Source organism: Apis dorsata, unplaced genomic scaffold (assembly GCF_000469605.1).
Source record: "Apis dorsata unplaced genomic scaffold, Apis dorsata 1.3 scaffold_820, whole genome shotgun sequence".
Lineage (NCBI taxonomy): Eukaryota > Metazoa > Arthropoda > Insecta > Hymenoptera > Apidae > Apis > Apis dorsata.
This window is the reverse complement of record NW_006263955.1, coordinates 227527-241977: the sequence shown is the minus strand read 5'-3', so window position 1 is coordinate 241977 and position 14451 is coordinate 227527. Positions and strand designations below refer to the sequence as shown.

General features: G+C 29.9%; 1 protein-coding gene and 1 long non-coding RNA gene across 2 annotated transcripts in view; one reads left to right on the top strand and one right to left on the bottom strand.

Annotated features, from left to right (window-relative positions):
- Positions 1-1222, bottom strand: part of LOC116186520 — a 2051-nt gene extending 829 nt beyond the window's left edge. Inside the window, exon 1 of the long non-coding RNA XR_004151523.1 lies at positions 1105-1222. This is a non-coding gene — a long non-coding RNA (uncharacterized LOC116186520). The remainder of the gene's footprint in view (positions 1-1104) is intronic.
- LOC102676885 (adenylate cyclase type 6) lies at positions 7-12910 on the top strand. Its single transcript, XM_031513991.1, has 15 exons — positions 7-160; positions 1153-1245; positions 1816-1962; positions 2897-3055; positions 3809-4057; positions 4573-4732; positions 5363-5460; positions 5809-5893; positions 6569-6685; positions 7654-7782; positions 8403-8641; positions 8780-8918; positions 9531-9750; positions 10717-10865; positions 11412-12910. The coding sequence occupies exons 1-15, from the start codon at positions 78-80 to the stop codon at positions 11736-11738; spliced, it is 2394 nt and encodes a 797-aa protein (XP_031369851.1). The 5' UTR covers positions 7-77; the 3' UTR covers positions 11739-12910.
- The last annotated feature ends 1541 nt before the right edge of the window (positions 12911-14451 follow it).

Here is a 14451-nt window from a genome sequence, read left to right as displayed (position 1 = left end):
TTTTTTTTTTTTTTTTTTTTTTTTTTTTTTTTTTTCAGGAAAGGCTTCTATTGAGCGTGCTGCCGCGCCACGTAGCCATGGAGATGAAAGCTGACATCGCGGGGAAGCCAAAGGATACCATGTTTCACAAAATTTACATTCAGAGGCACGAGAACGTCAGGTGAGGGCAAAATATCCTGATACAACGATATAGTATGTATATATAAAGGCGTCGAGAGTATCGAGTTTCGTTTGTCGAGCAGAGAACTGTTTTATCTAATTGTTCTTTTCGTTGTTGGACGCGTCGATTTCCAAGTTTCAAATATTGTTATAGAAATTTTTCAAGTTTGGAATTTTAGAAAAATTTTGGAAAAGTTTTATCCGTGTTATCCTAATACGGTATTCTTGAGTAGATTTAGAAATAAAATTTCGAAAATATCTTTTAAGTATGATAAGGTATATATTTTAAAGATATAACATTCTATTGGAAATCTATTGAAATAAATCAAACATATTATACAATCTTCAATCTTTTTTAATATTCTACGAGTGAAATTTTGGAAAAATCTTGACAATAATACTCGAGAAATTTTCGAATTGCACACACGTATATAATATCCAATCCCTTTAGATCCATTTGGACGTGAATTTCGAAAAAAAAAAACCTCTTAACAATAATATTCGAGAAATCTGAATAGCAGAAATATTAATGAGCAGCTCTTTCAAATCTTTGTAAGGATTTTTTTTTTCAAAATTTTTCGAAGCTTAAAATATCAAGATACTTTGGAAAGAAGAAAGAAGAAAGAAATTATGACTTCGATATAACGAATAATAAGGAAGATTGAAGAATTGTATTTGTAATGGAAGAAACATGTAATAAGTAATCATACATGATAAATAAACGAGATATATACAGATATAATAGGGGGGATGAATATTCGGTGAATTATTATGCGGTATATGCGTATAACCAGGCCAGCAACTGAATATTCAGCATCATTATGCACCAGACTGGTGCACGCGTCTATCACACGTTAAAGTAACACGTATCTGCCACTCGAGTCTCGTTAAGTCGCACGACGTACACCTAACGAATTCTAATTAACATCGTGACTTAAATACCACTTACCGGAACCTAACCGAGAAGAATACATCTTGGTAATCGTTTTCCAGCATCCTGTTCGCCGACATTTGTGGATTCACTTCCTTGTCGGATCAATGCACTGCCGAGGAGGTTGTCAAATTATTGAATAAATTATTCGCCTGGTTAGTATCGTTGTCCATAGTCTATATTCTAGATTAAGAGGAATTAATTCTTTTAATTCTTTTTCTTTTTTGGTGTTATTAACGATAATATATGCTTGTTGTAAAATTGGATAGAAAATTTATTGAAGATTCGATTCGATATTTATATTTGTATTATGCTCAACAATAATTGCACGACAGTAAGTTTTATCGTGTAATCATTATTCGATAATGATAATTGGATATTTATGCATTTATGTGAAATTTGAATGTACAAAAATGTAGGGAACGCACGTAATACGCAAAAATATTAAAATTATATTATTATTATAGTATTAATGTATTCGAGGAATAAAACAAATTCAAAATTTATTTATCTTCTATATTCGATGTTAAATAATTTGATAGACAATAATTATTGAAAATTTTATTTCCTTTCCCTTATAAATAAATAATTTAATCCTCCCTTTTAAATTATTTCTAAATTGCCAAATGGATATTATATAAATTTAATTATTTTCACGAATATTGAAAGAATGTGTATAATTTTAATAAATATCAATTGTTAATGCGAAATGTAAATTTTCGTAGCTTCGACACATTGGCAGCTGAGCACCATTGTCTGCGAATCAAATTACTCGGTGACTGCTATTATTGCGTCTCCGGACTTCCTGAACCGAGGCCAGATCACGCGCGTTGTTGCGTGGAAATGGGTTTGGACATGATTAGCGCCATTACGTGAGTCTTCTGTCCTACTAATTTTCTGATGCATCGAATTCTTTTTCTTTCTTTTTTGTTATTTTTCTTTTTTTTTTTTTCTGGTAATCCAACGCGAACCATTCCGTTTCCTCTTCTAAATTAGCGAATTAGCACCTGATCCAATTTCCATTATTCGTAATTAGTTGTAAAAATAACGATGCACGATAGAAGAATAACATATGTTGAAATTTTATTTTGAACAAAGCGATAAGTTACTAATGTTTCTATGAATATTTTTTTATTTAGAGATGTATTATTTCTTTTTACAAAGAATTCACGTTTCGTAATAATCGTTATATATTGTCATAAATCGTTATGGTATTTCTCGATCTATTCGTCTTCGAAACACGAGCACAAATGGCACTTTATTCTCGAAGGAAATCATTTCTTTGACGGAACTTAGTGTTTTTCAAAAGCAAACCTATAAACCGGAGAATTCTCGTCTCCACGGGCTACTTTCATTTATTGTTTCCTGCTCTTAGAACGCTTTCCCTAACCTTTTTCCGGTCATTTCGTCGAAAATGCGACGGAAGCGCCTCGATGCGGCGTTTCCACTAAATAAAAACCATTTCGTTTTGAAACTCTCCATAGTCACGAAAAAACTAAAGAAACTTTTGATCAAATATGATTGAAGAATGAATATTTAAATATTTTTTTCGGTTAAAATATTTGTGGATTATTGGAAAAATTTTTAAATTTAAATTATAAAAATATAGCACTCCAATGTATAAATAAACTAATCAAATAATTTCGAAAATGATGAAGAAATTTATAATTTCAAAGTTTATGATTTATTTACAGTTTATATTTTTTTTCTCTCATACTATTCAGCAATATAAATATAATCCGTAGTGTAATAATCTCTACAGGCGTTATTTCTAAAACAATCGATTCTTCTTTTCTCCTCTTATAGGCTGTATCGAGAGGTGGGCGCAGTGAACGTGAACATGAGAGTGGGAATACACACTGGAAGGGTTCATTGCGGGGTTCTTGGCTTGAGGAAATGGCAATTCGACGTGTGGAGCAACGATGTCACTCTGGCTAACTATATGGAGAGCGGGGGGATACCGGGGTGAGTTTTTCCTTCTTTTTTTTCTTTCTTTCTTTTTTTTTTTTTTAAGAAAATTTTCATGCGATTTCGAACGAATGTTGAAACGAGAGATGAAACATTGAGCGAAATATTTTTGTCGCTTCTTTTTCTTTCGGGAGGAAAAAAATTCTCGAAACGAAAAAATCTCGAAACGAGGAATTCGAATATTTATCGCGAAATATACGCGACGGTTCGTTTCGCTTCTTTCTTTCTTTCTTTTTTTTTTTTCTTTTCGAGAGGGATAACGAGATTTAAATTTTTAAACTTTTAATTTTATTTTACCGTGAAACTTGATGAAATTCCATATCTGTTAAATATTCTGTTTCATCGAGTCGTGAATAACAGATGCATTTTATCGAATGTTCGATTTTTTATTAAATGAAAATACGATAAGAAAATCTTTGCGATATCTACTTATTTTTAAGAAATATATTTTTATAATGTTTCTTGTTGATTTTTTTTATCAACAAATTACACATCTTTTATCAAACCACACAAGATACAAAACTCGAATTCAACTTTTCCAAAATTTTAAAACTATCCAAAAAGATAAATATTTCAACGACACTGTTTCTTTTGATAATAATAATATCAATTTATGAAAACGTCGATTTAAAATTAATTCTCGATAATTTCATATTAATTGGAATCCATTTGAACGTTCAATACATTTTTAAAATTAAATCTCTAGAGATGTAAATCTTCATTACATGATTCATTATAATTTCTCCATAGACGAGTCCACATCACGAAAGAGACCCTGGACTGTCTGGATGATTTCTACGAGGTGGAAGAGGGTCACGGGGGTGAAAGGAACGCGTACCTGAAGGAGCACAATATCAAAACGTACCTAATCGTCCCTGGGGATACATGTAGGGGTAACATACCCTCTTCAGGATTGAGAAAGGGTTTGCCCGCGAATGGGAACGTGTCCAAAGAGATGAGAGTAATGGGGCATGGGTCTCAACACGGGAAACAGAACAAGTGAGTGATTCATCCTTATTCCTCTCATTCCATTTTTAATTTCTTCCCTCGAAAGAAAGGAAAAAAAAATGTGAAATTTTTGCCAATTTTGAATTATTCAGAATTCCGATATTATTCAATATTTTTTAATGGGAATTGATGATAATTTATTTTGGATGATGAATTTTCAAATTTGTAATTTTTAAATTACGAAGTTTGTAATTTTTTAGATTAAAGTTTTGATCAAAGGTCGGGGCAGCGATAGCCGCATGGCGGCTGCCTGCTCGTTTTTAATTTGTGTTAAATTTAGTTATAAAATAGGTTACTGTAGGTTATCATCTTTAAATAAATTATATATACAAGTTGAAAATGATTTATTTGCAAGTTAAAATTTGTGAAATCGTGAAATTTGAAGAGATAAGTTATCTTATAATTTTTAAATAAAAAATTAAAATTAAGAAAATAAACAATTTTTGATAAATTTTTTTTTTATATCGAATCTTTTTTTTTTATATCGATTGTTCGTTCTATAATAGATTAGGCTTTGGAGAGACGACAGAGGCAAAAAAAGACCCTGAAGACGAGGTGAACGAGTATCTGATGAGGGCGATCGATGCCAGGAGTATAGATCAATTAAGAACAGAATATTGCACTCCTTTCATCCTAACTTTTCGTAGCCCCAATGTTGAGGAGAAGGTAAACTTAAATTCATTCAATTTTAAAAATACAAGTCTTAAAATTATTCGAATCCGAGATCGATATTTCACAAATTTGTACTCAAAAATTATATCTCAAAAATTGCATATATAAAATATTCAGGCAATCATATGCTTTCTTGAATAATCAGATTAAATTAAATCAGTGGAAAATTAATACAAGAGAATTTTTTGCTGGAAAGGAGTTAACTGAGGAAAATGATGCATAAGGTCCACATTTATCTGAAAACGAATTTCTAAAACTTAATGAGTTTGTATGCTAATGCGTATTAACATTTGTGTATATTTGTAGATTTTATAACCAAGCACAAAGACGATGTCTATTAAAATTTATCTAACGATTTCTTTGATTTAAAGATTGTATTACTGATATTCTTTTGTCTCTATTCACACACAATTATTTATTCATCTATTAAAAAACTTCAAAGCTTTGCATTCTCAACATTGTACAATATTTTTTTCTATATTATATTTATATCCATTTTTTCACCAATTTTCATCCCGTTTTTATCCTTTTTCACTCAAGACTGAATTTATAATATTTAAGAATATTTTTATTTATTTATATTAATCGTATTCGTACATACACGATTGCGATTATCTGTTATAGTATTCACGTGAAAGGGATAGAATGCTGTCAGCATATTTCGTCTGTTCCGGTTTCGTGTACATGGTGGTCGTGATTGCTATAGCAATCACTCTATATGGGTAAACAAGACAGTTTGAATAAATTTTACTTTTTCTTTTTTTAACATTTTTTTTTTTTTTCTCCTCTGTTGCAATCTATCAATCAAACCGACTTTCAGTTAATTCGTCGTATATTTACTTCATCGATCAATTTTTTTCTCATGAAAAAAAATTTCATTTGATCCATTTTCGAAAGTTTTTAAAAGCTTATATGTAATATTAAAGTTATTATTTAAATAAAAAAAATTAATTAATTAATTTCGATCAATAATTTAATATTAAATTCACTTCAGAAATATACACACAAAATTTTTTAAAATGCAAGTAAAAAGGAATATTTAAATTAAAATATAGAAATTATTTTTTTAGGAGTGGATATTTTTACACATGTGTAACTGTGAGCATATTGGTGATTGCGATAATCAATGGCATTCTATTAGCAGAAAAGAACGAGGTAAGATTATTATTTAATTATTCGCATCCTATGTTCTACAATTATGCATATTATAAACCTTTCATTGTATCGAGTGACTAACGTCAATCCATTGACTGTTCATCGTACATAAATGATTATAATTATCCACTTAGTAACTCATTGCAGATTACAAATGATTATATGGATATAATATAATACACGTATCATTAAATTCTCGATAGTTATATATATTCATATACCAATAATATCTAATAATTATCAAGAAATTTTAAAACAAAATTTTCCCCCAAAGTTTCCTTTAAAACAAATATTCCATTATGCACATTTATGCAAACGCATTATATCCGTATAACCTATACATGTATCAAATATGTATTGACGTAACGAAAGGATTAATCAAGCGAATTTCATGTATTGCGAGGAATCTCCAACGCGACTCGATCGATCGGACTAACTCTTTGGAATCTTGCCACTTCCTCTTAACCTTGAATCCGTGGCAAAATTCCAGGTCAATGCTGAGGCCATCGATTCTGTCTTGACCATGCGTTACCGCCAATTATTATAGTTATGCATACTAATGCATACACTTCAAAAAAGAAAAAAAAATTGAACTTAAAAAAAAATACGCAAAATTAAAAAAGGAGATTTTTTTTTTTAATCAGATGGATTTACTTACAATTTCTGTTTCTTTAGACAGTGCCACAGTGTCTTCGAGATTTTGCGGTGCACGTATTCGAGAATCGTGGAGTGGCACAAGCTCTGGCCACATGTGTCGTGTTTCTAACTTTCGTCACAGCATTGTCGCCACTGGTAAGCTTAGCATAGTTACTACGTTCAACCAATAACAAGTAATAACGCACGATTTACATTATTTGTAAATATTCGCCTTGAATTCCAAGCACGATGTTTCTTTTGTGTCATTTGTGTTATTTACGTTTCTGATACGTATCGTATCTTGTACTATTACGTATGTATACAAATCAACGTTTGTTTCTTCACTCCAATGTCTTAATTCAATAAACGATATTCATTGAGAACTACTCTAATTTGTCAAAATCCGATGCAATCTCGTAAAAGATATTATTATGATGAAATTCATGTGAATGCCTCATCAATCATCATCAAATATCGAATATATAATCGATATTTAGCCATCCATCATCGATGAATTCATCAAGATCTATCGACTTAGAACAACATGTGAATAGCTTTAACCTATCGACGTTTTTACATCGTTACATCGTACATACAGAGTGACTTCAAGTATTTTTTATCATGATTAAATTTTCGTAAAAATATTTTTCGAAAATATTTTAAAAACTAGCAAATGGTAAGAATTTTTTATTCGAAGAAATAAAAATAAAATTGAATGATTGAAAAGAAAAATCTTTTCACTTTTCTTTTAGAAAATTTAATTTTAGTTGGTAATATACAATAGAGAATAAATTTAAAATATCGATAGTATTGAATATAAATGTTTAATCAGATTAAAATAATGAGTCAATAATTTAATTTCGCTGATAACTGAAAAAAAACAAAATTTGCGATAAATAATTTTCAAAATTGACTTTCAATTTCATTAATATCTCAAAGATGTCGTTATAAGATTAATAATAAATTTGCGAATACTCTTTATAAGATTAATCTGAATAAAATAACATAGACGAACTTTAAGCAACTGATGGATCATTTTTTTCCCGAAATAATCCTACGTTGAAACGATTCAAGAAAGAAAAGAAACAAAGCGATTAGTCTTCATTCGTTTCTTTCGATTGCAGCTTACGTTGGAAGGTGGCCGTGTATGCGGAAATGGCACTTTGTTCACCGAGTGGCCTGATAATTCCAGCGTCACTTTCCAAAGTATTGACACGCCCGTCAATGTTTGCTATTACACCGTTTTCGCTGACGTAAGTACCGTATGATCGATTCGACTCGAATTAACTCGAGATTAACTCGATATCTGATGGATGCTACTAATGGATCTTAGGCCGCGTTCCTAAGACGCGTGACGTGCCAAAATTATTTCGATTACGTTTCGATTACTAAATAAATTTAATGGTATATCAGAAATAATTACATATATATTATACAAAATTTTTCATATGATAATTCGGAATAAAAAAATGATATTATGGTAATATCAAGTATAAATATCGCATCAAATATAAATATTTTGCGAATCGTTGGCGAATTTTTTCTTGATTGCTCGATTGTTTGTATTTTAAGTTTTTAAAGTCATAATTAAGCACAATAATTAAGCACTATTGTATTTAATAATTAGTAAATTAATTATGATCTTGTTAAAAAGATGATGAATCCGAGTTAAGCTTAAAATCTATTAAAATCTATTATTCTACCTTGATTTAAAGCCAAGCAGCTTTTCTTAAGCCAAAATGGTATTTCTCAAATCTAAATTAACCACAATAAGAATTATTTAAGTTAAACAAAGCTGACAATGCATCGAATTTACTCAAATTTAATTTATTACATTCTGGTTTATTTATGACAAGCTATGTATTAATTGTAGCTTTTCCCAGTACTGGTGATGCTAGTCATGATAACCTGTGCAGTCTATCAAATTTTAACGTCGGTATTCAAAGTGGCTATACTAAGCTTAGTAGTTGCTTGCTACTTAGCTATCAGCATCTACGAAGCCGTACACGAGAGAGACGTGGAATTGACTGGAAGGTGGCTGGCAGGTGTTCTGGTAGTTTTCTTTATGACTTGCTTGATTGCCCATTCCCAACATACAGAAGCTACTTATAGGTAATATATCTATTCATTCATTCAGTTATATAATATTTTAAAAATTTAATATTTTTTCTATTTGAAGAAAAAATTATGAATGGATGAATAATTTGTTAAATAATTTATTCGATGAACTTTATTGATAAATATACGCAGACTGGACTTTCTATGGAAACTCCAAGCTACGGAAGAGAAAGAGGAAATGGAACATTTGAAGGCCTATAATCAAAAACTGCTGGCGAACATACTTCCGGAACATGTAGCAGCCCATTTCCTGTCTACGGTTAATTCAGACGTAAGAAAATTAACAAAAATACTTTTATATGATACTCTTTATCAAAGCTATTAATAACATTATAAAGAAATAAAGAAGACAGACCGATATTCCAAATATTCTGATCTTTATATACAAATTCATTTTTAATAAAAATGAAAAATAAAAATGAAGATTTGAAACTAATTTCGCAATTAATAATTTATTATTTTTATTTTAGAAACGAGATCACGTAATTGAAGTCGATTAAATTATTCCTCTCTTTTCCAAAATTTTCAATCAATTTAAATAATTCCAATAACGTTGAAATTCCTTTCTTTTAAAATTTTCTCTTCTATAAACTTCCAATCCGACCAATTCATCAAAACAATCCTCGACATTATTCAAATGCCTTTCTTTTCATAGCAAAGCCCATCAAATTATCTCTTCCAATCAATTCAATTTATTTAAACAATCCTCAACTACCAATCGTTCAAATTATTTTTTTTCGTCTCTCTCAAATCCTCGAAAATTTCGTACCAAAAACTTTCTATCCGGAAAAAATCTCTAAAAAATCAAAGGTTCCGTAATATCCTTAATTAGATCGCGTCGTTTCATCGCCGTTCATTCTTCCACGAAATTAACATTTTCCAGGAACTGTACCACGAACAATGCGACTTCGTTTGCATAATGTTCGCCTCGATACCAAACTTTTCGGAGTTCTACGTAGAATTGGAGGCGAATAACGAGGGTGTCGAGTGTCTCAGACTCTTGAACGAGATCATAGCCGATTTTGACGAGTTGCTCGCCGAGGAGCCGTACAAATACATCGAGAAGATCAAGAGTACGGGGGCCACGTACATGGCTGCATCCGGTAAGCTATCAACTTTCTTTTTCACCCCATATTATATTCAACGAGGCTCTGATTAAAATTCGCCACGTCTGTTCTCCTGTGTATATGTGTACAAACCGTTTCTCCCATTATTTTCCAGTTGACGCACATTTCGTCAACGAAGGGCCATTTTTCTTTTCTTGGAAAAAGAAAAAAAATTCTTATCCTTTTTCGGTTGTTATTTCTTTGTAATCTCTCTTGTAATTTTTATCTCTCCCCTTCCGGGAATTTTCGTTTCTTTTTCGACAGTGTAGTTCCGCGCTTATCTTTTTCGAAAAAGTTGTGGATCTTCTTGTGTTGGAAATTCTTGGAAATATCTTTTAAAGTAATTTTTTTGAAAAAGAAAAATTGAGAATTTATAAGCAATATTTTTTTTTTATGTAATTACTTCTTCTTTTCTTTTTTCTTTTTTTTTTTTTGATAATATTGAATTATCTTTTAGAAAGAGAATTTTTGAAATAATAATTCTTAAATTCATTTTCTCGATCATATCTTTCAAATTTTATTTTATTTCCGAAGAATAGATTAACATTAGATTATCAATTGATTTATATTCAATAATTTGACTATATTGTTGTGTTTATATACTTAATATTTAATAACGTATCCATATTGACGTATTCCTATTGAATCACGTAGAATGATTAACTGGTGATTTCGTTTCCCCATCCGTTCGAATGATTTATTAAATCAAACAATTTACGTAAATTAATTACGAAGCTTTATATTGTTCAATGACCAATAATGTCCAAACAATGTCTGAAAATTTTACAACAAGAATAATTCACTCGTTATTATTACATTTCTTTTAATAGATAATTTTAATTCTCTCCTTACTCAATATTCTGTTGAAATAATTTTTATTTTTGCCAAGAAGTCGAGTTTTCTCGTTTTCTTCCGAAAGGTAATTAATTTCGAAAGTGAATTTTTCTGCCATTCTTTTCGCAGGTTTGACGAAAAGCACCTGCGACATGAAAGATTACAAACACGTGACTGCGATGGCGGACTACGCTCTGAGGATACGCGAACAGCTGGCTTCCGTTAATGAGCACAGCTTTAACAACTTCCGGTTGCGTGTGGGCATCAATATTGGACCGGTAACGTCAATCAATTTTCGACTAGCTTTTACAATATTCACGAAAGCGCCTTATTTGACTCGAACTAGACGAGAGAAGATAAAATACACTTTGGTATTTGGTGAGAAATAAATTCTGGAAAAATTAAAAATTTTAAACTCGAAAATATTCAATATTTCCGATACAACCGTAGTGAAGTGTTAGAACACGATGATTTCCTTTTTCTTCGCAATTTTTTAATATTCAAATAACTTGTAATAATTATAATAATTTTTTTCCCTCCGTGTAAAGAAAAATTTAAATACATTATTTATTTATAAATATATAAAATACTTTCTTTCAAAAATACTTTTACATAGAATTTAAACGAGTCTTTCGAATTTACATTAATATTAACAAAATTTAACAGAATATTCTTTTTTGAATATTTAATTTTTTAAATAATTAAAACATAGAATGTTAATAAACGAATCTTTTGGGCCTATAATATAATATTGAAACAATTTAATAAAATATTTTTTTAAAAATAGAATTCTAATAGATGAATCTTTTTGTTTTTTCGTGTAGGTGGTTGCCGGAGTGATAGGCGCCCGGAAGCCGCAATACGACATTTGGGGTAACGCGGTGAACGTGGCCTCGAGGATGGAGTCTACGGGCGTGTTGGATGGAATTCAGGTCACCCAGGAGGTTCGAGACATCCTGATCGCGAAAGGATATCCGCTCACTTGTCGTGGTACCATCCAAGTGAAAGGAAAGGGTAGCATGGTCACCTATTTCCTCGACGGCCCTCGTGACCCAACCAAGGCGAGCATCCTCAACGATATCAACGAGGAGAGGATAAGTTCTGTCAATAATTTCAATCTGGATGGCTCAGTGTCGTCGAAGAAGACTTGATCGATAGCTGGGTCAACGTTGCTGTGAAACAATCCTTCGAGATGAGAAGAAGATCGAGAGAAAATTCTATTGCGCGCGCAATATTTTTGAAGGCACCTAGATCATTTGAAAACTGTTACAAAAATGAAGAGGAAGATTTGAAGATGCGAGCAGTTATTTTTCGCTAGTAGTAGACGTTACGTTATCTATTTGTAAAAAATAATCTCGAGAACAATTTTCGAGAGTTTCACTCTCAAAAACTTGTACTTTGCACCTTCGAATTTTTGACAACTCGTTTCGTCGATGTTACGTTTTTATTGATACGTTCAAATCGGAGGAAATAGTGTTAGAATAATCATATACGTTCTACAAATGTTCATATGTTCGTGGAAATATCTTATCGATTTTAGAGATCAAAGTACAAAAGTTGGTGTACAGAAATGTCAATTGAAGTTTATTCGTTAAATTAAAAGCAATTGAATTTGCGTTAAATGAACTGAGATATCTCCGTCACGCTATTGTGTCGTTATATTTTTATTTCGCTTCATCTAGCGCAACTTTAATTCCTTATAACTTAGATAAATTAGTCTCGACATCTTTCATATATCAATTTTTATATTTATTCATCTCTAAAATCGATTCTTCAAAAATATTCCATGAATATATTAACACTTCCTATATTTTGTCAGATATTTATTGTTTGTCTTTTTTTTATTGATAAATATTTTGAAAGAAATGCAATGAATTTAAGAAAAAAAATGTCAACGAAATTGGTTGTCTGTGATTCAAAGGCAATTTGATTTGGAAAATCTGATTTATTGGAAGCGTGGAAGAGAGAAATATGATTGTTTCTTTCTTTGTCTCACGACCGCCGACTGCCGTCCTTAATGCGGTTCAATCGATCTCCAAAACTCGTCGATTAGTCATAAGTTAGAAACGCAAACGGAAAATATTCGTGTAAACTCGAATATTTCCGTATCTCCCTATTTTGGGAAAAGATGACTTGTACTTAAGTCGTATCTCGCTATTCTATGTGTGATTAGATGTTTCGATTCTATTCCGGGGAATAATCTTTGAAAGCTGACAGCAAGACTAATTTGCCAATATTTATAAACTATTTTAACTATTTTAATTCGGTTTCGCAATGAAAATTTATGAATAATGAATAACAATTTTAAATATGAATAAAAAAATAAAGATGTCAATTCAGAATTATATTAAATTATATTAAATCATATAAATTTTCTAATAAAGATATAATAAAATAAAAAATAAGTCTATATAAATATAATTTCCAAAATTCAAAAATTCGAATTTTTGAAATTTTTATGAAAAAAATGTGACAATCGTAAAATAAATATTAAAAATAAAATGAATTAACATGAAATTGGAGATATAGGATAACAGTCTGGCTGTTAGCTTATGCACATTCTTCTAGTCAATAACGAGAGATTAATATGAGAAGCTCGATACAACGAAACCGTGGTTGGATTTTTAATATAGAAATTTCGTTCGAAAAACGAAACGGGACCACGGCAAGTCTATAGGAATTAAAGACAAGAATGAATGAGAGAAAAAATGGAGACGCGAGAAACTATTGAAGGAAAAGAGAAAAAAAGACTCGCTATTTTTACATTTCTCTTTTTTTTAATCTTGTTTCGTCGACGAAATGCGTCGATTAATGAGTTTTTTAATCACATGTAAGAAAAGAATCATATATATACATATATATACATATATGTGTGTGTATATTCTTTTTAAATATTTTAGATAAGATAATACACGCATTTCTGCACAGTGCGATTCGGTCTAATAGTAGATAGTGTCTATCGACTAAACAATGCCGCGTATGGTTGCATAATACGTTCTAAGCAACCAAAACTGTGTTCTATACATATGTATATCAATACCGTATTGCTGATTGTTTCATAATCTTCTTTTGATTCAATGACAAATGTGATTTCTTTATGTTCAATATTATTTGTAAATATAAATACGATATGTTCATTATATAATATTTAGTCTCTTATAATTTAAAATTTTAAATCTTTAGAAATTTAAGTGATTTTGAATAAAATTTTTCTTAAATTTTTATTGATACTAACTCTGATAATTAAAAAACATATTATAACTTAAAATATTTGTATCATTATTTGCATCATATATTGATAAATATTTATAAAAATTTATAATTATATTTTCATTTTTTCTCAAAGATTTTTAAATTCTAATATTATGTTTTTTTTCTATTTTTAAATAAAATGTATTACATTTATTATGATTTTTATCAAATATATCTAGAAATTATCATGTTTTTCGAGTCATTCATTAAATTCATTTAAATATTAAAAAATATTCATTAATATTAATATTGTCATTCATATATTGTATCATTCATGATTTTTATTTCCAAATTCTTTATCTGTTTTGATATTTTATGTATAATTAAAATTATGTAAATAATTACATATGTAAAATTATTTTTTATTTATTTCATTGACTACATACGTCGTAATATCGTGTATACAGAATAAGTTAAAAGACATGTCGCAAGTAATTTTTCCACGATATACATTTATTACGAGATAATTCCTAATGAACGAAGATTATAATTATAAATAATAACGAAGATTATAATTATAAATAAATTACTCGATGAAATAAATGTTTTGACATACGTAATCAATAAAGTAATGAAAAATCAGAACCTGGTGCAATAATAAAACTAGTAGCA

Bases quoted from the DNA above. Each gene is read 5' to 3' on its own strand.
- LOC102676885 (XM_031513991.1), top strand. From the start codon at position 78: ATGGAGATGAAAGCTGACATCGCGGGGAAGCCAAAGGATACCATGTTT. The intron at 4,733-5,362 runs GTAAACTTAAAT...TATCTGTTATAG, and splicing joins GCCCCAATGTTGAGGAGAAG to TATTCACGTGAAAGGGATAG. The intron at 8,919-9,530 runs GTAAGAAAATTA...AACATTTTCCAG, and splicing joins TGTCTACGGTTAATTCAGAC to GAACTGTACCACGAACAATG.